Source organism: Zootermopsis nevadensis, unplaced genomic scaffold (genome assembly GCF_977971745.1).
Source record: "Zootermopsis nevadensis isolate Lab colony 2312 unplaced genomic scaffold, Znev_1.0 Znev_ptg000022l, whole genome shotgun sequence".
In the NCBI taxonomy this organism is placed as follows: Eukaryota; Metazoa; Arthropoda; class Insecta; order Blattodea; family Termopsidae; genus Zootermopsis; species Zootermopsis nevadensis.
Genome location: NW_028259154.1, coordinates 11,716,681 through 11,742,560, shown reverse-complemented (window position 1 = coordinate 11,742,560; position 25,880 = coordinate 11,716,681). Strand labels below are relative to the sequence as shown.

Genomic DNA, 25,880 nt, shown 5'->3' with positions numbered 1-25,880 from the left:
TGCTATGTCACAGGTCAACCATCAAACCATTTATCCCATAGTATTCATGTTTCATTAAAACTTTCTACGTAAGAAATAACATTACAAGAAAAAGAAGTCACCCAGCATAGGCCGTGGCTTGTAGACCTGCTTCAAGGGCCATCCTCCACCTAACACCAACATTCATTATATGTATGTACAGAATTTGCATCCACGAGCCATACCACTACCTGTGGCATGATGCTTGGTAAGAGGAGAAACTTCATCTACATACATTGCCGTACTACAAACCCACTTGGTGGAGTGTCTTAACTGTAAAACATTTCAGTGCACATGGACCGACAAATCATTCATCTGTTGATTCAAGTCCAGCCTCCTGAGTAAACTGCTGACATCTACTCCAACATTAGTCTGACATATGAGATGTTACGGTCTCATGGTGGTGAGTATGAGGCTCTTCTGGAAGAAGTTTATCAATATTTCAGAGGTGCTTGTAATCTCATCACCCTGATTATGGAAGCAGCAGCACACTAGTAAACTTCTACCACACTACACAGTTCAACAACCCAGAAGACAGTCACCTTCATTGTTGCTTTCTTGATTCCTTCCATACCAGGTAAAGTGTTTCATCATTTTTGTTTTTGTTTGTTTGTTTGGAGAGGCAACAACTGGGTTCTGTAAGTACAATTTATTGCTTTCAAAATGTACAGTAGTAGAGGGACAGAGCTGCATGCCAATGAAATCAACAATCACAGTATGCTATGTGACAATAGTGAAATGGGGGTGGGGGGTGCAACTCTCTCCCTCATAAACCAACAATCTGCATTTGCTAAAGACAATCCAGTAATTCATTGTGACCATTTGTAACAGTCTAAGTCATAAAATGCAGGTCACTGTTTCTGTCTTCAATGCAGAATGGTTGCCACTCTTATAGTAAAGTTATACACCATTGAAATAAATGAATAAATAAATAAATGTAACATGAGTTGTGAGGCTTTTATGTTGGTGAAAATGTGGATTACTTGACACCATGTAGTCTTGCAGCTGGTTACCAGTTTTTCAGAGGAACTTATTGCCTCCATCATCAGGGTAAAAAATGGGAATGGTAAGTTCACCCAAAACACTTACCTACCTATAAGACTACCCACATCCCAGATCATGTTTGAAATAAATTTAACCCTCTTGCTGCCAACTACAATAAATCTGCATCTTAATTTTATTTGAAAATTCTGGGTTAAAAATTGCTAGGAATAGACTACAATTTATTTTACAATTCTCTGTACATTAAAGCGTTTAAATGCTGATTTAATCCGGCCCGGACACTGTGTGGGGAAACTGAAATTCCTATTATTTTAAAGGTCACTAACAAGTATTTACATTACAGCAAATAAAAATTTAACAACATAAACATATCCAACCATATGAATATATGCTGAAGGACTGGACAGGAAATAGCTATGAAGCAAAAGTAAGAAAGAGACCAAAATAAATATTTTAAAAGTTCATCCACATCAATACTGCTTATGTGTATATTTTATTATGAATATCAGCTATAGTAGGTATAAATTAATATATAGCACACAATATAAATACGGGGGAAAAGGCGTTAATTGAGTAATGAGAATGTCATGTAAGGTACAGTGACTGGCCTACTATGGTCAGTGTTCACTGAAAGACATAACTAAAACAGTTAACAATAATTAAAAGAGTGTGATTATGTATTTTACTTGTATTTAATTTTAACAGTATCTGTACTGAATTATGAACATCTTACTTCTAGTGGTAGATTCAAAAGACAATACATTTTTTTTATTTTCCAAATTAAGTACACAATCTCATAAAAGGTGTTGATGTGAAATACTTCTTTGGGATAGACTGTCAATTCTTGCCTGATGTGGCAGGGTTATCCCTTTCCATGTCAGTGAACGAGATGAGCCAATGAGACTCAAGACAGGTCCTACTAAGCCACCCAATGTTCAGAGGCTGATTTTTAAATGGCATGTAATTTATACAAATATTAAGAGATGGCAGTCATGCAGAATATTTGCCTACAGTACCAGGCTTGGCAGTAAGAGGGTTACACAATATAGCATTCAACTGCTTTAAGACAGAAACTCAGTTTTGTCATTACATCAAGTTCTGTCCATAACAGGATAAGTACACTCCAACGTACAAGCTTCACTTTCTGATTATAAATGTCAATACAAAATTCTAATTAAGTAACAACAGGCAATATATGATGACTTTCCCACTAAAATACAAACAACATTAAAATATATGTATACCAACCAACAAGTTGTCCAACGTGCTGCAATGCCTTCTACAGTGTGTACTCGTTCTAGTACTAGTGACGTAGCTAGAACAGGATGAGATCAGGGAGTGTGACGAGAACTCTGTACTTATCCAGCAAGCAGCACACTGGATACTAACAAATGCATGGCATAATACTAACACCTATCATCCAGTGGGCAAAAGCACAAATGCAATTCATTTTTAAATTCTATTCCCCAGTCTTTTTCATACGTTTTTACAACAACAAATTTTCCAGTGGAACCAGTGTTATGAAAGTTTCAAAAGGACATCTATGGGTATTTTAAAAAAGATATGGCAGTGCATTTATGGCCACAAGTGACGCTGAGTGATAGAAGTACATTAGAAATGCCATGCACGACTAAGTATTCGCATGTTATCTGGTAATTCAGGCAGTTTGTGACAATTCTGGTCTTTATTTAAAAAAATTCAACGGAAAAAGGGAAAGGAAAATAAGTTATGGAATGTAAGAAATTAATGTCTGTTACAGAAGCTGCAATATTTATATATGGAGGGATAAAACACTAGTTGTGACGGAACAGTAACCATGTCACAAGGGCATACGAATAAACCAAATATTAAATGAAAAGCCCAATATGGGGGGCGGGGGGAATAATAAGTGGTAGGGAGAAGTAAATCAGATATACAGACACTAACAATTTCTAAAAAAATAAATTGGTATAGTACAAATGCATTAAGATACTGTTCCCAAAAATGATCAAATCAGGTACATAGAGGCATTAAAATTTGCTTAGGAAAACTGAAATCTTAAGTACACAGCATTAAAAATACTTCTTAGAAAAACTGTATCATCTGGGGTATAAATAAAATAAAAAGCTGTTTGCAAAATATTGAAATCAGGGACACATGCATTAACATAACACATACGAAACCAAAAATGACAAGAGTACAGGTATTTTAAAATTACTTCCCTACATAAAAAATTAAGATTTGAAAGGACCCCTAACTAAGGTAGTTCAAATTACACAAACAGCACATATTAGACGGACAGCTGGAATTTAGTAGCAATGATCTGGAGCAGTCATCACGTCCTTGATGCAACCAACAAATCAAGTGGTGAACAGTGTTATTGATTTATTATATTTCTGTAACATGTCTGTCAGCATTAGATGCAATTTGTTCTTATGGGAGCTAGTATTTTACTTCAGAGTATGATTATAATTTCCAGAAATATATCCTAGTGCAAGTTAGGGTCATGCAAATGACAAATCAGTGGATATGAAATGCCTGCCTTCAGTTTAAAGTAAACTTTTTGGAATATTCTTATATAAAACTACAAATTTATTTGATGCAGAGATAGATCAGTGGACATATCTTAACTTCCCTGAAATCCACTTACTCCACTTATCACTCCAGCAATTCTGACAATGTTCAGTTCAAGCCAACAAAACTAATACTTTTGTACCTCATCAAGAATGGTCCATATTTATACTCGGAAACACAAGATACATAACTTTTGTTCAGTTGCAATGTTACTGGGAGCACAAGGCTTGGGTGAAACAAGGCATCTCACCCACTGGATGATGGAGATTAAAATGACTTATATAAAACTAAAAGTAAGGACTGGCAGTTAATTAAAAAAATAACAAAAGTCGAGTCAGTTGCCTGCAGGCACCACTACTGGGGATATTAAGTAGCTCAATATTTTCGATGTAAAGAAATACAAGGCCGGATTTCACTTTGGGCTGAGCCCACAGGATCTAATCCTGTCTACAAAAGCTCTAGGTCACTGGGAATACTATTACAGCTTCCTACAAAATAACATTTTTATGTATCAGGTTCTGTTATCTGTAAAGCCATAGTCTGTAGGTCACTGAATTTATACAGGGCAACCATTTTGTACCAGAATGGTCACAAAGGGATGTCTCCTGTAATGCTTTGTCCCATTCTGTCACAAAACAACTGCCCTGAGCAGTAACGTACGTCCATCTGTGTGTTAGCATCTGCTAGTACCACCACTAGGGAGGAGAACAGTCCTATCCTCCGCTGCCACTGTATCTTCCTTGTCACACAGCAGGGGTCTGTCCTCCTTGGCTGGGCTGCGGGAACGGTCTCCTCTGGTCTTTACGCTGCCATTCAGCTCTGTACCTGGGGAAGAGGCCCTACCCACTGGACTGTTTGGGCCACGCACTGATCCACTGCTCGTTGACAGTGACTGCAGCATACTCACATCATTCCCGAGTCCCAGTGGGCTCCGCTCAGAAGCCATGATGCACCGCTGAAGAGCTTCCCGATCACACTGCAATGCGCACACAAGCCAAAATGAGATGTGTCATGTGTAAGGCTGAGATGAATTTGCACAGTATTTTAGACCTAAGTAAATAACCACCTACATAATACATTTTATCTACCTACCTATGTAACTGAATCCGTGGTACAGAGTCTTGATTAGTTGATAGTTAATTAAGTGATCAAGAAATTACACTTATGAAACCTGAAAGTTAATCACCAATTTAAAAAAGTCCACATGCAAGTGGTCCTTCCCTTGAGCTTTCCCAACCAGTGTTTTGTATGTATTTCTTATTATCAATACATGTCTCACTCTTATCAGATATAATTTCCTCCTGGTACTCAAAAACAGAAAATAGACATTAACTTAAGCCTTGAACCTAGGAAGAACTTCCAATGTCCATTATTTTTATAACACCAAAATATATTGTAACAAAATCTGTTGGTTTATTGATGATATACAGTGTCCCAAAAAGATGTATATACACATTTGATGAATAAAATAAAGACATTTTAACAAACCAAACCACTACATGTCAGCATTGACACTGAGTGAATTAGCGCATCTAGTGTAGGTGTTCACCACCATTAGCTTCTTCATTGCACAGTTGACAGTGGTTAGCAACTGAATTGACAAGCGGCCATTAAAGTTGCTGCTGGGATTTAAGTCCGTTGAATTTCTTGCTGGAGCTCTTGGAGCTCTTGAAGTATCGTTGACTTCTTGCTGTACACCACGTCCTTCTAGTAGTCCAAAAGAAAAAGTCAGGTGGTATTGAATCTGGCAATCATGAAGTGTACTCAACAGATACTCTGCATCCTATCCATCAGGGAAAGATACTGCATGCCATCTGTAAGTGTAGACCACACTAGGTTCCCCTCGCAAACACAACACATGGATATCAATTAACAAGGTTGATATTCTGTATTACAATGTGTTTACATTTTCTGGGACACTGTATAATCATACCAAATGCCAAACTTAAATTAGCAAATGGTTCATTAGTTATCACTATCAAATGGAAAAATAAATATAAGTTTCACTCTGTTACAATGTTATTTTCTGGCAGTCTACATCAGTGGTCCCCAACCTTTTTTGTGCCTACGGGCACATTTGAGAGTTTATGAGATCGTGGTGGGCACCAACCAATTAACAAAGCCAAATTTTCTTTTCTCTGGACAAATAAGATATGGACACAAAATAATACACAAAACAACATGACGTTTAATGATACGAGAAACCACGCAATCAAAAATACGTAGTTTTATAAGCACAATTACTATTAATCAAGTGGGTAGTTAGTATGATGTTTGACGCTGCATTTCATCGGCCAGTTTTTCAAATTTGGGAGTGTAGGATGATGTTATGTAAGACTTGAGGTTCTCACAGCGGTGAATATGAAGATTTCTGTCTTCTGGGTTATTGCGCTGTGTAGTCTGGTCGATGTTAACCAACGTTTCAGAGGTCATACTGCCTCCGTCATCAGGGCGATGATGTTGCTGCTCGCAAACAATCGTCAAGATGGACATCGGTAAGTCAAGATCTGTGCTTTGATTTTATAATGTTCATGGTTTAACGGCCTTCATTATTCAGTATAACCTCTTTCCGTAACAACGCGGGCACCCAAAAAAATCCTTGGCGGGCGCCCGCGGGCACCGCGTTGGGGACCACTGGTCTACATAGTGAACCATCAACACAAACTCATGTGCAAAAATGGTTCTTCTACTACTCTTTCCAAATTTAAACACACCCATTCTCTGCTTCAGTTAACACACAGCTTTTCACATTAAAATATTAATTCAAAGACAGATGAATAAAGCCTGCCTCATATCTCAATTTCAGTCAAGTAAAGTGCAGCCACTTTCATTAACCAGGACTTGGACCCGTCCACAGATACTAACTTGTGACGCGTGGTGACTTGCATCCTTCATGACTCGGCTCAGAGTTGGAGAGTCAACTGGTCCCTGGCTACGATCATCCTCATCCAGGGAGTGCAGGAGCTACAGCAAAGAGACAAGCATACAGCACGTAAAAAAGATAAGGTAGTGTCTTATACACAACAAAATATGGCGTATATAAAATCCTGCATTTTCCTGTGGTTGAAACTGTGAGTGAAGGGAAGCATCTAGAAGTGTACAACCACACCTGCAAAGTTCTAAGCACTTTCATTTCATTGCTGTAGTTAGCGCTGAACACACTATCTTAAACAACATGAAACATAGCTGCAGATAGTTTTCAACTTCCAATCACTAGCCTAGCGATATAATACACAATGAAATGAGTATATGTTAGCAAATGCCTTTGCTACGTTTATTAAAGGTGGAGTGTCAGGTGGTGAGTGTCAGGCTGAACCAATGGTCTTCCATCACACTGCAGAAACAATAATTTTGTCCCAAACATTTTTCTGATGCATACATACATTTAGTACACTATGAATAACGTAAAAGCCCACTATTCCCACAATATTCCACACAGTTTCATACAGCTCTAAAAACGTCTATAAAGCAACTTCTGGAGGGGGGGGGGGGGAAGAGGGAGAGAGAGAGACTGAAATTGCTCACCTTCTCCACCTCATCATCAAAATGGTCCTCTCCCTGCGTATCTTTCTTAGCACGCTCCATTAATGTGGCACGCTTTGCAGCAAGGTAAAATGACCTCTTGATGCGCACATAAAATACCTCTGTGATGGCACGCACAGTGTAGTCAGGACTGAACGTGTATCGTAACACTGTATCCAGATTTACAGACTGCAGGCTTCCCATGTTCTGAGGTGTGGGTGAGGTTGGTGAGTCCACTGTAACATTTGATCAGCTATATCAAAAATCCCAAGACAACACAAAAACTTACCTCCTGTATTCCCAGTCATGAATTCTTTTGGTACATTTTATGACACTTAACCAACAACATACGTTATACTGTAGTAAATGATAAATAGGAATGACAAACTTGAAAAAAATGTCAAGATTCAAATCTGGAACCTCCCCAGTACAAGGCAGGAGTGATAAAAGACTTGTGAGGTGATCAATTTCAACTAGTTTTGGTACAAATAATTCACTGCATTCATTATACAAGACATGTCAACTATATGATGTGACGATTAGTTTAAAAGTTTTTGAAGAAGGTGTGTCATTAAACATTAAACTGGTACATATTCTTGGGACATTTTCCTTCATAGGAAACACACATTTTTGGAGCTGGCTCTGCTTCTGTCATCAGGTAAAATATACGATACAATCTGTTCGGTCCACTGGGGCTTGAGATTACTTTTAACCAAAGGAACCACAATATAAGGCAGTAGAACCAGATTCCAAAATGCTGTGCATTTTTTAAACTAACAGACAAAGAAAAATGTTCAAGATATGCATTAGAGAATGCATGGTTCTCGTCTTCATTTTGAGTTCTGCATGCTTATTAGATGTTCCATGCAACAAATATTAATAATCTGCTTTACAGGAATTTTGCTATAATAAATAATTAAACTACATTAGTTGATAACTTATTGTGACTACAGCAGAGCCAACACACACAGCTTATTTCAACTTGTCACAGCCAGCCCATAAGTTGTTGCCGGTTCATTTTAAAAATAAGCTCCAAGTGACTACTGGACAAATTTGAAAGGGTAGACAAAAATGTCAAGAATTTTGGTTGGGAAACATCTTGGAATTCATTTACTACATGCACAGAATTGAAGTGGCTCAGGATTATCTCCAATGGGTGGGTTCTGGTACTGGCAGAGTAAAACTTTTAAACAAACCAGATAGCCAGTTAGGAGTAAAATAGAATCACCATAACACCGGACACCCAACTCACCCATAGTGATGTTCTGGATGAGGGCCTGTGTTCCAAAATATGTGAAGGGCCCACTTTCAAAGATCATGTTCTCCTTACCCACCATCACCTCCACACGTCCCTCCAGGATCAGGACAAAATAGTCTACTGGTTTACCCTGCAACACATTCCTTGAGCATAAAGCACAGCATTAAAATTAGCTGTAATCATGGAAATATCAATGTAAGATTTGAGGTTTTCAGAGCAGTGAGTATGAAGATTTCTGTCTTCTGGGTTGTTGCGCTGTGTAGTCTGGTCGATGTTTACCAACGTTTCAGAGGTCATACTGCCTCCGTCATCAGGGTGATGAATGTGATCGCCCTGATGACGGAGGCAGTATGAAACGTTAGTAAAAATCGACCAGACTACACAGCGCAACAACCCAGAAGACAGAAATCTTCATGAAAATATCAGTCTGCACCTGAACAATGCAGAACATCTTCATATTTCAGTATTTCAAAGTGTCTGCATTATGTACAGAACACTTTACATGAAGCTGAAGTCAAACTCACTGTTTCCATAGCCATTCAGCCGGTAAAAAATTTCCCATCCTTTATGGAACATGAATGTTCATTACAGTGCTCTAAAGGGCTGATCAGATTTAGTCCACAACTTTTTACACTCTGTTTCACAGAGATCTATTATAACAATAATATGTTGATGATATATTGACAGATGGTAAATACACACAAAATCCAGCACTGCACTCCTCTCTACTCTGAAATAATTGTCATCTTTCAGGCCACTGCCAATCTGCAACCATGTCATTTACATAATTCTGAGTATTCTTCATCAGACCACACTTTGTGCTACTCTAACTTGTAAAGACCCAGATATTATAGCCAAAATATTATATATATTATCAACACCTTCCCAAGCCCTATTAATGTCTACCTCATCACACAAGTTTTTCCAAAGCTGCGAACTTGTATAGGATATTGCTCAAATGAAATTAATTTCTATTAAAATGTTATCTTCTCAAATGCTCAGAGTCCTTTCTCATACTTACGTCAATCCTGAGCAAGGAAAAGCAACTACATATAATAAAAGTTTTATTACAGGATCTACTGTTGACCAGTAATGAGCATCCATATGTGGTCCCATACAGTAAATATTGTGACCCCCATCACAAAAAAAAATTCTTACACATGCCAAAAGATATGTGACAAAATTAGAAATAAAGATAATTTTCCTATATGCTTCTTGGTCTTTCTATCCTGTTGGTGCATACAGCAAGAGAGGACTAGTACTTCTTTACCCAAGTAAGTCGCACATCAATCCCACCATTTTCAAAGTAACAGCAAGTCTGATAAGTACCCAGATAATATGGATGGAACAGGTTCTAGAAGTTGTAATAACAAGTGGCACAGAGGTAAGCTGGCTAACAGGAACATTTTGTGACACAAGAAAAACAAAGTTCACGTCCAGTTTAATTTTGTGTCCACTGAACAAACCACAAAATAATGCCTCAGTGAGCTTTCCTTATAGAGATTAATTTCTTAGGGAGTAAAGAACTGAAAGTTTTTGTTTCCTTGATCTTCACATAGAAAGTAAATAAATGTTATTCACATGCTCTGAGTTCATGTTAGATGCCCGCTGTGACGCACGTTGTACGTAAATGTTATTGCTGTGAGGATCTCCTTGTAGAGTATACCACAACATCACAACATTCATAACCCTCAACAGGAAACTATGACATATAAACTATCATCAGAAGACTCAGACACTAGTTCAGCTATAAGACAGGGATAAAAGTTAAAAGTTTCACTGTACCTGTGAGTAGATGATGGCCTGTGGGTCATTACGGGCCTTTTCCCGGTTCTTCACTTTGATGTGGTAGATCACGTCCTGCTTCAGCAATCTCCGCAGGATAGTTTCTGATATTATGTCTGGCTTGAAGGCATCAACCGCTACAAAATAACCATGTAGAATCATGAAAAACGTACTCTCTGGTAACACAAATCTGATGTTTAATACCAAAGCTCATTATTGATCCCTATCCTGAGGCAGGTAAATCCTGTTCACATCTTCATAATCTATTTACCTAAGTCTTATTTTAGTAAAACCTGATGATCTATGTCTAGGTCTCTCAAGTTACCACCTTCCCAAAACAAATTCTGTATATATCTCTCCATATTTGAGCTGCATGGTCATAAATATGTAACTTTTATTTTGGGTAAGAGCCATGTTGAATACTTGGTGTTAACCAATGTTTCAGCAAACACTGCAGTTACAATTTTCAAGGTGGATGTAAGGTTAGGTCAGTTCAGAAACATTATATAGGGCAGTCAGTAGATAGCAAGATAAATTTGATGGTGGGGCAGAGGTGTGGACTGCTATCCAGTGGGAAAGGAGTATGTGGTTGAGACAAGGAGGTTCTGGTGACCATGTTCGATGCGAAAGGATTAGTAACAGTTGAGCTGTTCCATCAACCACAAGATTTGGGTGCGTGTGCCTTCTTCACAATGCCTGCCATCTCATATCTGATCTCTTCTGCACTGCAGGATGGAAGATGGACAGTGTCATCTTCAACTCTGCAGACGATGTCTTCTGTGAGTAGATGTTTTGGCGTGACAGCAAAGTTGAGGCCCATCATTAGATCGGTGATGGTAGTGGTATCAAATGATCGGCTGTATATGTCAACCACAGTGCAGCATTCATAAATTTTAAATATACGTGGGTAAGTTGTCTTCACAAGATGATCGTATTTCTTTGTTTGCTTGGAGGTGCTGAAAATGGTAGCCCCAGTGACTTGCTGGGCTGTGATATGGTCAACTTCACATACATAAAGATCACAAAGTTTCTCATGATATATCTCCCATTTCATACCTCTCTCTCATGTCTGATTAATTTCCTTGGCAGGTTATCTTAAAGAAACACACCCACTGTAAAATACAGTAACAACTGTTTAGAAACCATTCCTTCAACCTGATCTGGCACAGTTTCACAGGCACATTGGAGCAGGAAAGTTCAAGTGGTAGCTTGTAAAAGATGGACGAAAATATGCAGGACTTTTGAAAGCTGTGAATATTAGACATAACATGGTAAAATTAAGATTTCTGTCTTCTGGGTTGTTGTGCTGTGTAGTATGGTCGATGTTAACCAACGTTTCAGAGGTCATACTGCCTCCGTCATCAGGGCGATGAGGATGAAGATTTCTGTCTTCTGGGTTGTTGCGCTGTGTAGTCTGGTCGATGTTAACCAACGTTTCAGAGGTCATACTGCCTCCATCATCAGGGCGATGAGTATGAAGATTTCTGTCTTCTGGGTTGTTGCTCTGTGTAGTCTGGTCGATGTTAACCAACGTTTCAGAGGTCATACTGCCTCCGTTATCAGGGCGATGAATAGCACATTCAAAGACGGAGGCACTATGACCTCTTGGCAAACATCGACCAGACTACACAGCTCAACAACCCAGAAGACAGAAATCTTCATACTCGCCACTCTGAAAAACTCAAATCTTACTTGGTAAAATTAAACAGCCTACAATGAGTGGATAACACTGAAGTTTTGTTACAGTGACATAAGGTCAATGTGTATGCCACTTGTAGCTCTGTGAATGTATAGATGAAAACACAGTTCATGCCAGATGTTCATAATGTATATCCAAGCCTAAACCTTCGCTGCATCTGTTCACTTTTGCCGAAATGTGGAAAACTGCTTCATGACTAAACATAATTTTCTTGTCAGCTTCTTGGTTTCCAAGTATTGGTGACACAAAAATGTACCTTTTCTGCCTATCTGGAATGATATGTTGCATTAATGGCATCTTACAAGGTCTAAGGTGCAATGTCTTGTAAAGCACATCATACAATGTGGATTTAAGGACCTGAAGCTACAAACTTGCATGTCATGATAATTATTTAGGACTCCACAGAAATCAATGGTGTGTACACTAAGCATACTCTTCTGATGTGCTGTGTCATCCCAACTTCTTCTATCAACCACTAACAATCTTCATGAAGTTGTTTTACAATCATCTGATGGCTTTATCATCAGGTGTATTTGCCTTGTATACATACCTGAACTCCTGCTGCACTGGAACTATTTCTTCAGACTTGGCAGAGCAAAAAACACACAGAGCATTCGGCTGAAATGTCAGCATATCACCTCAAACACAATGCTCAAACAGCTCACAGCATGACTCAGACCAGAGCTTGGATGAAGGAGTGATAGTGGGGGAAGGGGACTAAACACAGTTTTGAGAGAAGACAAAAACATGCAACACATTTTACAATAAGCAGACATGCCTGAAGCATGATGTTCGATAACACAATTGCACACGTGTAACAGGTATTACCAATATATTGTGATTTGACACAAAAGTAACAAATGAAAGGTACATGGGAACTGTGAGAGGTAATCATCACGGAATATTTGAAGATACTATCTGAGTGCAGGTACAACTTGTTATATGTAAATTGAAGAAAATGTAATTTTATATTAATGCACTCAACTAATTTAAACTGATTTTGACGTTTTCACGATGGTGAGACTGAAGATTGCCATCTTCAGGAGCAGAGTACTGTGCGGAGAAGTGCAGATGAGGTCACATTATAAATTTTCTCAATAATTCAAAACCATTGTTGGGCAAGGGAGTACTCACTAAAACAAATCTTCAATTTTAATGAGATGAGGGTGTTTTGGAAGTTATGCTCGATTTGTGCGATTTCACCGTCTGAAATCTTTTTGGGGACACAACTATCGCATAAATTGAGGAATAACTGTATTTGGTTTGAGGAACTGAGAAAAACAGCTGAATCCAGCTTGACTTGATGTTACTCACTGGTGCTCAGGTACTGGAAAGTAGCCAGTGTCAGCTGCGGAGAAATATGGATACTTTGGTTTTCCCGTCGTTCTGCAAACACTGTGAAGTCTTGCTTGGTCACCTTGTTATTTCTGCGGCGCTTTGATCTGTTGTCAGCTGTAACCAAACAAACTGGCCATCATTTTGATTACTGCTAATAATCAAATATAGGTGGTCACTGGATTAAAACTGTTCAATTTTTGGTAATCAGCATTTGATGTTTACACAATTCTGTAACAGATCCATACAAAGAGTAGGAACTTGCATTTGTGGCACATCTTCCAACAAGATGACAACTGATGAATTACTCAGCAAGCATAAGTCATTCTGGTTACCATGATTTGTTATTTGTGTTTCTTTTCCCCACAGAACTGTAATACCGAATACCGTGGTCGAGCGGACACCACTCCTGCTTTGTATTCAGGAGGTCCGAGTTTCAAGTCTTGATCCGGAGACCAGCTTAGAACTGATTTAAACATGACCGATAGAAAAAAACATTTACTGTGAAACAGCTCATCTGTAATAATCAACATTGGTTAACTGCAGCAGTGGCACTGAGAGACATTACAGAATGAGGAGAATGTTCCCTAATATGTAATACTCATTTAGAAGGGATAATAATTTATACATAAATCTTTTGTAAAAAAAAATGTGGTTTCTTGGTTTCAGGAAAATAACTACAATTTATAACATTGCACTTATTCAAGAACAAAATTTTATATACACCAATGTGCTGTAAGAGTAGGGACTGCCGATAAATACATTCCTCGTGTTGAAACAGACTCAATATACCATACGAAATCATGGCTTGTACAATATGTTGATATGGACAATAATAAAAATATATTCCTATGTGACAGAATTATATACCAGTCCATAAAACCACATTAAATTTGCAGTGACAGAAACTGACACATTTCATATTAAACAATTTTTATAATTTACTGTACAATCCGGGTTTATAATTTTTATCCTTTTATGAGATTGGTTTCTTATTTATGCATGAATTTTAAGGTACAAAAATTAAATTTCCTCTTACACGCAAGTATCAAGATAAACTCTTATAATTCAAATCATAAAATATTATAAAACAGAATCCTGTAATGCTAAGAGCTCTCAGGTCCTGTGCTTTTCCTGTGGGGAAGAGAAATACAGCAGAGAGAGAATTTCACATCTACCTACAATTCAGAAATTACTGGAACAAATAGAAGCAGAGGAATGTTACAGTTAGCCACACTCACTCCACACATCCGTCTCATCAACAATTTCCGACTGGATCAACTCCTCAATCACATCCTCAAGTGTGATGAGCCCAATGGTTTCATAGAAAGGATCTCCCTCCCCCTCCGAGTTGACGCGATGAACGAAGGCCATGTGTCCCTTTATGCCTGCAACAAACAAGATGTAACACTCAGATACATTGGTCACGGCTAACATTCTTTAAAAACAAGCTTTTCCAGCTACACTTACTACATATAAAATCTACTGTTAAAGCAGTTAAGTAACAGTACAGATATTACATCGAAAAGTAAAGGTATAGCTCCTACTCGTTCTCAGCCTCAGCAGTAGAAGGGGGGTGAGTGGTCAACAGCACGCCCCAGCCACACTTTATCCCTGGCAATGGACCCTGGCACCCATTGGACAGACAGCTGGGTGGGGCCCAGAGGATGAAGAGGTTAGAGGAAAATTCCCTGCCTTTGCCACGGATCAAACCACAATTGCTCCGCCTGCAGCCAGTCACTATACCGACTGAGCTACCTGGCTCATGATATTACATGTAGATATAAAAATATTACTCCTTTTCTTTCAAAAAATAATTTATAAAAATAAAAGAATTACAGACCCTAATAACTCCTATATTTCATACAGTGCATCAAACTGTAATGTACACAATTTTTGAGAAACGATTTATAAATTTAATAAGAGCTTGAATAAATCAGGAGTTTTGCTGAATTACAGTTAATTAATTTTCTTATGAAGCTTGACTTTCACTGGGACATATAACAGCCAATCACAAGTGTGGGGTGGGGACATCCTTCAGCCAAAGTCAGTTGCAGCTTGGCAGCAGCACAAGTCTGTTGTACGATCAACAGTTCAGTGTTGTCACATTTCACCATTTAGCCACTGTCAGTGTGGACAGAACCACCTCACTTGGCAACACTTGTGAGTTCAGCTTTGTACTGTGTGACCTAACCGAAATTGGCCGAAAAGGTGGTTTCATCCAAGCTTCATGAGGGGGAGGGGGGGGGGAATCTGGTATAACAGACTGAAATTAAAATTCCCCAAAACATTTTAGTAGCCATTCGGTACTTAATTTCATCAGAAACTGAAGAATAGTTCTGGAGATAAAACCTCATTATGTATACAGCTACTCACCTTCCTTGAACTGTTTGAACATAACATCCAATGTTGTGTCCTCAAACACAAAGTTACATGGATTCTGGTAGAATTTGCAGAGTGTCTGTAATGGGGTGTTGTCATCTGGGTCCACAAAGGCCAGATCCTTGATATACAGCACTGTCACTATGTTGGAGCATGCCCCCTCATACACTGGGATGCGGGAGTAGCCTGCGATAGGCGTCCAAAACAGTCAGATTACAGAATTATTGTAGGAAACATTTATGACCTATGAAAGTAAGAGAAGAGCCTGTTTCTGCTAATAAATATTAAAAGTGCAACAAGGAAACAAATAATTTAAATAAGATAGTCAATAAACACACATATAAAACTCAGTACCACATGATGTCATTTGTTGAGACCAAACTTAGCAACATGGATTCAGAGTGATCTGCACACAAGCCAAGACACCTAACGGCATTGCAAACAAAACGTCCACCTATCACTCGATATAAAACACCGGATAACAAATGACGACAAACAAAAATTATGGTGTTCAGATTGTTTGGTTCCCCGAGTTCTATGGCCTGAACATTGGTGAGCTTGGAATTCTTTTTTTAAAAAAATGACAAACTAAAATAATTATTCTCAAAAATATTAGGTGCCAAGACAAAATTTCTACGTGTCAATGCCACCTGGGCACAGAATTTGTCAAGCCCCGAGCTAAAATGTCCTCTCTTCCAAACAAGACAATTTTTATCTATCTGAGAAAAACACTCTTTGCTACTTTCTTGATTTTGGACTTCACTGTTACCTGTTTCAAGTTTTTAAAAAGTTAAAAAAAACAGCATTTCAAAGGATGGATCTTCTTTCTCGTCACATAAAGTAAAATACTTCTACTCTGCTTCATCCAGCGGACATCTTACGTTTTACCTGAAGATGAAGGAAGACATTCTTCAAAATGCTGTAATTTTTAAGACTTTTTAAAAACTTTAAACAGACAAATAAAGCCCAAAATGAAAGTAGTAATACGAGAGGTGCGATCGGAAAGTTTCAAGACTGTGTCAATAGAGGGCGAACCGGATGTAGTACGAGCTTCTGCCTTTAGGGGGTGCGGCCTACATTCATAGTGAATCAGTGTGCCAGCCGGCATCATCGAATTAGCATTTGTTTCTTAGTTACGGGCGTTTTGGTAGTGCATTACACCGACCCTCCTGCGATTTCGGAATGGCGTGTGCATCAAATTTTGCCAAAGACTCGCCAAAACGGCTACGGAAACCTATGAAATGCTAAAGCAAGCATTTGGGGAGTCCGCAATGGGTCGTGCACAAACTTTTGTGTGGCATTCACGTTTTAAAAATGGCCGAACCTCTGTCGATGATGACGAGCGTTCTGGACGACCATCTTCGAGCACAACGCCCGAAAATGTTACGAAGATTCGGCAGGCCATTCACGAAGATCGACGTCGTACCATCAACGACTTGTGCGACATTGTTGAGATAGGCTATGGGACCTGTCAGCTGATTCTAAAGGAAGAACTCCACATGCGACGCATCCTGTCTGAGGACCAGAAGCAGAATCGACTTCTCGTTTGTCAGGAGGTCAAAGATCTTGCAAGAACCGACCCCAACTTCCTTTCTAAGCTCCGTGTGACTTCTTCCTCTTCCCAAAGATGAAAATTCAGCTAAAGGGAAGGAGATTTGAGACGATAGAAGAGATTCAGGCAGAATCGCAGATATTGCTTGACAGGCTGACAAAGAAAGATTTCCAGGGATGCTTCCAGGCTTGGCAGCGGCGCTGGGATCGTTGTGTTCACTCCCAGGGGAACTACTTCGAGGGTGATGGATGAATGTAATACCTGAGATAAGTGTACGGGTTTTTATACGCGCAGTCTGGAAACCTTTCGATCGCACCTCGTATTATAACATTGCCAAAGACATTCAGAGAAGAAAAACACTCTTATTCATTACACAAAATATTGTAAATGCCTAATTTTAACAAAGCGCTAGAAACTACATGACAATGCCATAACTGGTATACGAAGTCAGTATGAATACGAGTTATGGTGTGGGAAATAACCAGAACTTGATTGAACTGGTTCAGGATGGGGTCCAGTGAAAGGTTTCTGTGAAGACAGAAACACAGAAATTAACCTTCAGATTCCATAACAGCACAAAAATTTTTAAAGTAAAGCCGTAGCCTTAACATTCATTACCTTGCTTCATGATCTCAGACACAGTCTCAAAGTCAAGGACAGTGTCATATGCCAGCATGAAGACATCTTCCAACCGGGTCATCACTTCACTCACTATTTTCTTCTTAAGCTCTAGAGCACCTGAGATGATGTTCACTTCATCCCGCTCCAGGTCATTGTACTCTGTTGTCAACTTAAATACAAAGACAGTCACATTCTTATGACACAGACCCAAAAGGATAAGCTTGAATGTGGGAGTTAATGCCCAGTCGTCCAGTAAACAGATATTAATTTCACTGAATGATCAATCACGGATTATAACAAGATGACGTGTTCACATTAAGTAGCTTCTACGGATGAAATGTGTTACATGAAATACCCAGTCCCACACCCAGAATATGACAGTATCCTCAGCTCCTGCAAATGCTCTGTGTTACATTTCTCATCTCCACACCTAGAGTGCGATGAACTCGCCTTCATTAGCTCCTGCCGATCCACATTACATAAATTGCAAAGCCCCACATCCAAAATGTGACTATGAGCTCACCTTTACCAGCTCTTTCAGACGCTCCCGGTTGTACACATTGCCCAGCTCCACACCGAGGATGCGATCCAGCATCTTGCTGATGGGATAGGATAGTGGGAATGTGATGATCATCACAACACGCGTGATGTAAATTGTCTTTGCTCCAACTGCTAGTCCGTAACGTGAACAGACTGCCTGAGGGCAGATCTCGCCAAAGATGACGATGGCTAATGTTGAGCCGATGACAGCCACGAGACCCGACGTGAGGTCATCCAATGTGATGGTGAGCGTGGAGTTGACAAGCACATTTCCCAGCAGGATGCTGCACAAGAGATAGTTTCCTTTCTTTCGTACAGGCATGATGGCAAGCGCGTAACGTCTCTCTGCTTCAGTACCTGTATTAGCCACAATTTTGAGATCTGTTTGGTCCATAGACATGAGACCAAGGTTCAGGCCTGAAAACAGTGCAGAAAAAGTGAGGCACAGAATCATGATGATGATGGACACCCAGATGGGCAGAAGCTTCTCGTAAGAGCGCAGAGCCACCCAGGTGTCAGTGCCTTGGTGCAGGTACTGTGGGTTAGGATCAAGGCCGTTCTTTACGCACAAATAGTATGACGAGCCTGGTCTACTGACCCCAGGAATGCGGAACCTCACGAGAGCCGAGAACTCGGACAGACTGTCAGCGTCGACTGGAAACTCGTCTGCCACAGGAAATTCGCAGCGTTTACCGCGGTCACCAGGGGTCTCGGTCACCGTCATGAGCGTGTGGTTGTTGAAGCCTGTGCCGAAAAGACGCAACACCGCCTGTGAGTGCGCTAGCAGCTCCGGCACTCCGTCATCGTCGTACGTGGGGTCGCGGTCTGCAGTTTCAACACGCAGGCCGTTCACCTGCGGCTCGGGCTCGCGGTCCGTCGTCATGCGCCACGACTCGTTATCAACCGACGGGTGGCGTCTCTTCCTGAAACAAACGGCATAAGCATTTGTGTTCGGAGGTACGTGCATCGAATCCCGTTCGTCCAGCCCTCAGCCAGTTACTGACGAGCTACTAGACAAAGGTTAAAAAAACACATCGCGCCCACATCTGCTGCGAGAGGCCGTACGTCATCCGTGGTGCCTCTCCAGTCAGGGAGCGTGTGACATTTTCGTCCTCAGATCGATGTGTTGATGCGCCTATTCTTAGAACCGCACGAAACCGTTGAAAGGAGAAACGACTGGATTTTCACTGGATCGTCGTCGTAAGCCAGTTCAATCGAGTTCACACCTTCAAAACTTTACCCAACATCCATTTTAACATTAACCTTCTACCACGATCTCGTCTGATATATTTCGACAAACATTTAGCATAAACCCTTCCCATCTCATCGTCCTTGAATCCATCTCCTTTATCGAATTCGCCTGTAAGGCCCTTTCTTCTTACAGAAAACGGACGATAACACACGACTACAAGTAAATATCACAGCTGTCCGCATCCCAGTAACCAGACGCGGAAATTCTGTCTCGAGCCAAAACAAAAAGTCGTCCAGAAATAAATGCGATGTATTAAAACGGCACGAATTCATACCGAACCGGTTCAATCAAGATCCGCTTTATTATTATCCTCCTATACCACATGTGTACTCACTTTAGTACAGACGCTACACTGCCGACGAAGCCATCGAGAATAGAAATTATCTCCATCGAAAAGAACCGTTTCTGATAAGCGAAACAATTCGCTCAGCTAGACAAGAAATTCCCTGACATTTACGGAGCATGATACCGCGTTGATAAGAACCCGCCCACCTCATCCTCGCATCAACCTAGAGCCCTAGAAGGAAATGTGTGGTTAAATATACGTACTTTCCTGCCTGTATTAAATAGAAACAAATTAAGTCCATTTTTTTGGTCTTATATTATTATTTCTGTAAAATTAAACTACCTAAAGATGGCTGTCTTCTGGGTTGTTTCAAAGGTCCTTGCTGCTTCCATCATCAGGACGATAAGTGACTCACTGCCCTGATGACGGAGGCAGCAAGTACCCCTGAAACTTCAACCAGACTACACGGCGCTTCGACTCAGAAGACAGCCATCTTTGTTTCAAAAAAACAAATTACGGCACTGTAATTTACCGAATCATGTCGCTGTCTAATTATTTAAAAATGTTTGAGTACGCCAGAGGTTCTCAACTCGCGGCCCGCGCGGTCAACGTATATTTTATAATATTGTTTTTTCTGTATAATACAAAAAGCTACCTGATACCAGAAAACACGATTTGTTAACGTTGGCAGGGTCTGGCAATATTATCGCTGTAAATATCTGTGAAGAATCAAGATCTAGGGCATATCTTACTGATAAACACTAGGAGAGAGGCACGCGAATCACAGCTACAGAAATCAATCCTGACACAGAAAAACATTGACGCAAAATCAGTGACTGACCGATTTTGTATGCGTGTAAACAAGTAAACTCTTTTGCAACAGGAAATTACTGACGATGTTAATAAACTGCAATGAAATTTCAATAAATTGCCCTATTTTATAACCATGCGGCCCGCGAGCCGATAGGACATTATGAATGCGACCCCATGTTTGGGAAAGGTTGAGAACGATTTATCACAAACGCCATCATAAACTAACACAAGGAAGTAAACCTCAAAACCTACGTCACGGCTTGCCCGATCCCACATCTAATCCTGTACGTTCCTTAGCCTCCCCACTTTAACCCTAAAGATGGGGGCAACATGTTCATTTTAAACGTCTGTATGTGAAGATGTTCAGAACGCGGTACGTCTTGAAGCCTGTTCCAAAACATAAGCCAATGTTTCATTGCCAAGTAAAGGAGCTCAAGCCTCTAAGCAAAACAGATGCATCATCGTCCAATCGAGACCAACAAACAGTCTAATTGGCCACACGACATCAATTAATTGGCCTCATCGGCGCAAACAAGATTTTTCCAAGCGTCCAGTGACACTGACTTCAAAACGACACTTCAAATAAAAGCAAACAATATTTTATAGATACGATTCGGAAAATAAACGAGAACTATCCAATCACTCCCATTCACCCACAAGTAAAAGTACGCAAGCTATTTCAGTGATTTCGTACAGTTTTTAAATTGGTTTAATTTAGTTCACTTCCCTTATGAGCCCATGAATCTTAAGTTCTTTAATATACTCCGAGGAAACTTCATATATGACCGTTTCAATTAGCTTAATCCGCTTTAAGATAACTTTTCTTAAAGTCCTAAATAAACTATTATGTCGTATTTTGGTTCCTTTGACGGGGTTTCATGAAACAAACCCTCCTGTTAATATGAGATTTTATGTGAAAGTCTCGTAAATTAAATTAATCACTGAAACCTTTAACTGATTTTGACCAAACTTGGTGGCACAACTAACACACAAAAATGTTCATATGTGAGTTTAATTCGTACCTAGACAACAGATATCACGCAAAATATAAAAAAAACTTTTTAATGTCACACAAAGAGTGTGACATTATTTCTTTACTAATGAGACATATTCTAACGTACTTTGTGGCCCGTGCAAATTTCTGTAATATTACGTCAGAATATACAAATAAAAATAGTTACCTGATACCAGAACGAATGCTTTATTAATATCATCAGTATCTAGCAGTACCTTTGGCTACAAGCAAATACAGCTTGTTGAAGAGCTTGCATCAAATCAATAAATAGGACACGTCTTACTGATAACGTTTGAAGGGATGTATGCAAATCACAACATAAATTTAACCTGACATTGAAAGATTTCCCAAATAAAAGCAGTGTCAAATATCAATGTCACGTGACTGATATTGTTGAAGAAAACTGAGTAATAGGTGAACCTATTTTTAATAGTAAATTAGTAAAAGTTTTAATGAATTTCTGTGAAGTTTCAATAAACTGTGACTAATTTGCAACCTTCAAGCCTGAGAATCAATCAGTAAGAGTAAATGAGACATTCTTCTAGAACAGGCTGAGAACCCCTGTATTACGTAATATGATTGATACCTCTCACCTAGTACGATGTGTGCCAATTATGTTCCCGGAATGCCCCAGTAAAATCCGTATTTAATTACACAATAATGGTTGCTGTCACCTTAGAAACTGACTCCTTGCGCATCAATACACTTCGTGAGTTGGTATTTCCACTACTCAAAACATTTATGCAACCCCACTTCTGGGATGCTCTTCAGGATGGACGTCACATGTCCCTGAATGTCGGAAAAGTCGCACGGGACATGGCAGTTGGTCCATGTCAATATCGACTGTTTGGCCAAAAACTTCAGTGCGGCGAGCGCGTCAAGAACAAGATGCAAGCATGAGGCCAAAGTTCAGGTCTTCTCCGACGAACAGCCTAACGTAACCTTGCCAATATTTCCAAATAACGTTCAATCGTCAGTCACAACGAACCAACTTCCTCACTTTTTCGCATTGTCATGTGTTCGGCAAATTTTCGGCAGTCCAGTCCTTCTTTAAACCTTTAATTCCACTCAAAAACACTCGACTTCTTCCTAGCATCAGAACTATAAGCCTCTTAATATCTGCGGAGTTTCACTCGAGTTTTTTCTTAACTGTACAAAACTTGATGTTAATGCTTTGATACTCATTTTTCGGCCGGGACTAAAACACACGCTTGTGTAACACTGCCACTGTTTTGTTATTGCTCACTCGATGCGAACATTCCGGAAACTTAATTGTCACACTTCGTGTGGTCAGTAATTGATAATTATAATAGATGAACAGGACACATAGCCTGACAAAGACTACCTAATTTTGATGGGTAAATCTATTTTATAAACATCCCACAAATCCTGACTGATCAGGATGTGGAACAAACACAATAAAGCAAGTCACTATAGAAAAAAGCACAAGACATATCTATTCCATTTTCATTTTCTTGGTAAATTCCATATACCTGATTCCCTCGATCTGTCTGTCTAGTAATATAACAGGAAAGTGTTTGTTAATGATCACTCATCCATGGTATATGCAGATGTACTTCTGCACAGTGCAACATAATTATTATATATTTTGAACTGCATTGCATTGTCATTCTTATAATCTCTATTTAAGCGAAGACATATAATGATTCTTTTAAACAGCATTACTTAATTTTACATTCTGCTTGTTTCATACAATGAGCTATTTTTAAAAACAGAACAAGAGTAACAAATGCATTTCATTCATCACTTCACTCAAGAAGGCAGCAAATCCTAAACAGAATATGTATTCTGCAAAGAATTAATTCCATTAGAGGAGACCTCCTGACTCATTATCATTTCAAAACTGTTCAATTTGATCCACTCTCTATATGATGGTTATACTGTCATGATTCAGTGACCAGGCCCTCATCTGTATCATTCTGGATGCTGCTAACAGACATATTCTTTATTCAACACCAGTTTTCACTTTTAACACATTATTATTGAGTCCACTGTCATGGCCAAGTCGTACTTAAAACTTCTTCTTGAAAATGCCTTCACATTTGGCCTTTACCTAACCTTTCTGACATCTCACTTCCCGGCATTATGAAGGGATCCATTTACGGAGAGAACACCCAAAGGGCAAATTCTCATACTCCCAATAATTGGATGGTGGTGAGGGAACCTACAGCTTAACGTATATTCAAAAGTACAAGATTTCAATATAGGCACGTAAAAATCAGTGTCTTAGATCAGACCTATGACTCTATAAACAAGAGTTGTATTTCTTACACCTACACTACCAGACAGCCCAATTTTCTTGAACATAAATATACTCAAATAAAAAGTTACAGTGGAACCACAGTTCCAGAGAATTTGACGTAAACACGTCTCTGTATTTAAATTATATCTACGTCTCTGTAATGTAATGTTATCTTCAATGTCATCTATCTTGTTACAAAAGCAGATTGTTGACGGCAGTAATGTAACACAACAATGCCGAGTAAACAGATGGCATTTCCTAGGTAACATAACAATGCACGCAAGCTGACAATTTTTGTCGCTCCATATTTACACATTTTTCTGTCGCTTTTTTGTGGAATGACACTGACCCTTCCATATAGACGTATTTATGTCAAAAAAAGTCCACTTGCAGCCAGTATGAAAAACATCCTTGCTAGCTGCATACTTCAATATAAACTTTTGACATTCATCCTGTACAGCATTCATGCTTACCCAATGATGTATGTAATAACTGTCACAGATTTTATGTAAATTATTTCATTCATTGGAGATATCCACTAAATTACATGAATTTAGGTACATCAGAATTAGAAACTTCAGGAATCTTGGGCTCAGTTTTATAAAATTACAAATCTAAGAAGGTGAGAATGAAGCTGTGAAAATGGTATTCAAACACAGCAACAGCCGGAACACTGAACTTCATTTCAAATCATCAGTACAGTGCACTCTTAAAGTTCTGTAGCCAAAAATATCGAAATTGAACAAGATGCCTCATGTAGAATTGCTTCTGATTTGTACTTCATAGACGGCAGGTCTGAATCTGAGCCAGAACACCAAATATCATGACTAAGGTTTTCAATGGATTTCATCAGTCCTTTTGAGCAAATCCTAGATAATATTTTGAAGGAAGAGAACATGTCATCTGTCAACTAAGCCTAACACACAAGCTCGCTATGACTATATGACTAAACTAACATCATAAAATTTCAGAGAATACTATTAAGACAGTCCAAAAATAGTCTGATATGAAATGCTGGTGGGGGATATAAGAAATTCATACATATATTCATGGGGAAACATACTATGAGCCTGTCACTTGAAAAACCAAGACACACAATGAGGAATAAAACTGAAATGGATCTTGGGGAAACTGACTGTGAGGCTGTAAACAGAACTGAACTGGCTTGGGTTCATGACCAGTGGCAAGCTTAACAGGGTTCTTTACCTGAGTGTAAGACAGTGGTATGAGTGTTCTCTGATGATTGTGGAGCAAACGTTCAAAAAACAGCAAATACTATCCGTGGCTTAATTATGTGGGCAGTACCCCACGTTTTCAAACCATACCAGTTGCCAAAGAATCATCTGCTCACACTACACGATGAACCTACCTGGACAAGAGATGTCCATCTAAGTGGCTGCCTGTCTGTAGTACCACATCTTCACCTTGATGAACCCACTTAATCACTTCACCACCATATTTAATATTTAGAGAATTTAAGGCCACAATGTGAACTGCCTTCACACAAACATAGACTGTAGATTCACTTTCGGCGGGAAGAATGGTTGTCATATAGGCGACTGTTGAGTTTTGCCACACTGAAATGACTGCAGACGGCTCAGTTCCATAAATATTTCTATTCACACACTCAGTACCTTTCTTTTGTGAATTTGAAGTAAATCGTACAGTCATCCCAGGGAAAAAGTTACTGCCTTTAAACTCTAACATAAATTTTCTAAAATATTCGTTGTCTGTATTTGTAATTGATGTGACATTTAATAATGATATCGTATTCACCACTGGTTGTGTTTCTGCCAGTGCAGTAACTTCTGTTGAGTACAAAACCATGAACATATATAACACTTTAACAAACAATCTCACCTCCACCGCCATGATGGTAGCAACTACAAAAGAGACATCTACCGGTGAAATATTTATGCACACGTTGCTATAGTATTGCGCATGGCTAATTAACATACGAGATCTTTTGATGACATCACGATTA

The 25,880-nt window shown here is 39.3% G+C and overlaps 1 protein-coding gene and 1 long non-coding RNA gene across 5 annotated transcripts; one reads left to right on the top strand and one right to left on the bottom strand.

Moving 5' to 3' along the window:
• Positions 1-652: 652 nt before the first annotated feature.
• On the bottom strand, positions 653-25,867 carry uex (metal transporter uex). 4 transcript variants are annotated; one of them, XM_022080265.2, is made up of 11 exons: positions 25,266-25,867; positions 18,251-19,190; positions 17,725-17,896; positions 15,549-15,740; positions 14,414-14,560; positions 13,152-13,289; positions 10,139-10,275; positions 8,348-8,483; positions 7,099-7,331; positions 6,439-6,537; positions 653-4,549 (listed from the first exon to the last, which is right to left on the bottom strand). In XM_022080265.2, the coding sequence occupies exons 1-11, from the start codon at positions 25,850-25,852 to the stop codon at positions 4,247-4,249; spliced, it is 3,084 nt and encodes a 1,027-aa protein (XP_021935957.2). In that variant the 5' UTR covers positions 25,853-25,867; the 3' UTR covers positions 653-4,246. The 4 variants fall into 4 exon arrangements, with proteins under 4 accessions (XP_021935957.2, XP_021935960.1, XP_021935958.2 ...); XM_022080268.1 differs by lacking the exon at positions 25,266-25,867 and adding an exon at positions 19,854-19,924; XM_022080266.2 differs by lacking the exon at positions 653-4,549 and adding an exon at positions 4,943-5,280.
• On the top strand, positions 4,454-14,024 carry LOC110837785 (uncharacterized). The gene is made up of 4 exons (XR_002545849.2): positions 4,454-4,588; positions 6,380-6,579; positions 10,870-11,045; positions 13,542-14,024. It is a non-coding gene; the product is annotated as an uncharacterized LOC110837785 (long non-coding RNA).
• Positions 25,868-25,880: the final 13 nt, after the last annotated feature.

Bases quoted from the DNA above. Each gene is read 5' to 3' on its own strand.
- uex (XM_022080265.2), bottom strand. From the start codon at position 25,852: ATGTTAATTAGCCATGCGCAATACTATAGCAACGTGTGCATAAATATT. The intron at 10,276-13,151 runs GTGAGTAACATC...GTTATTTTGTAG, and splicing joins TTTCCAGTACCTGAGCACCA to CGGTTGATGCCTTCAAGCCA. The intron at 7,332-8,347 runs GTGAGTTGGGTG...CAAATGTTACAG, and splicing joins CATCCAGAACATCACTATGG to TGGACTCACCAACCTCACCC.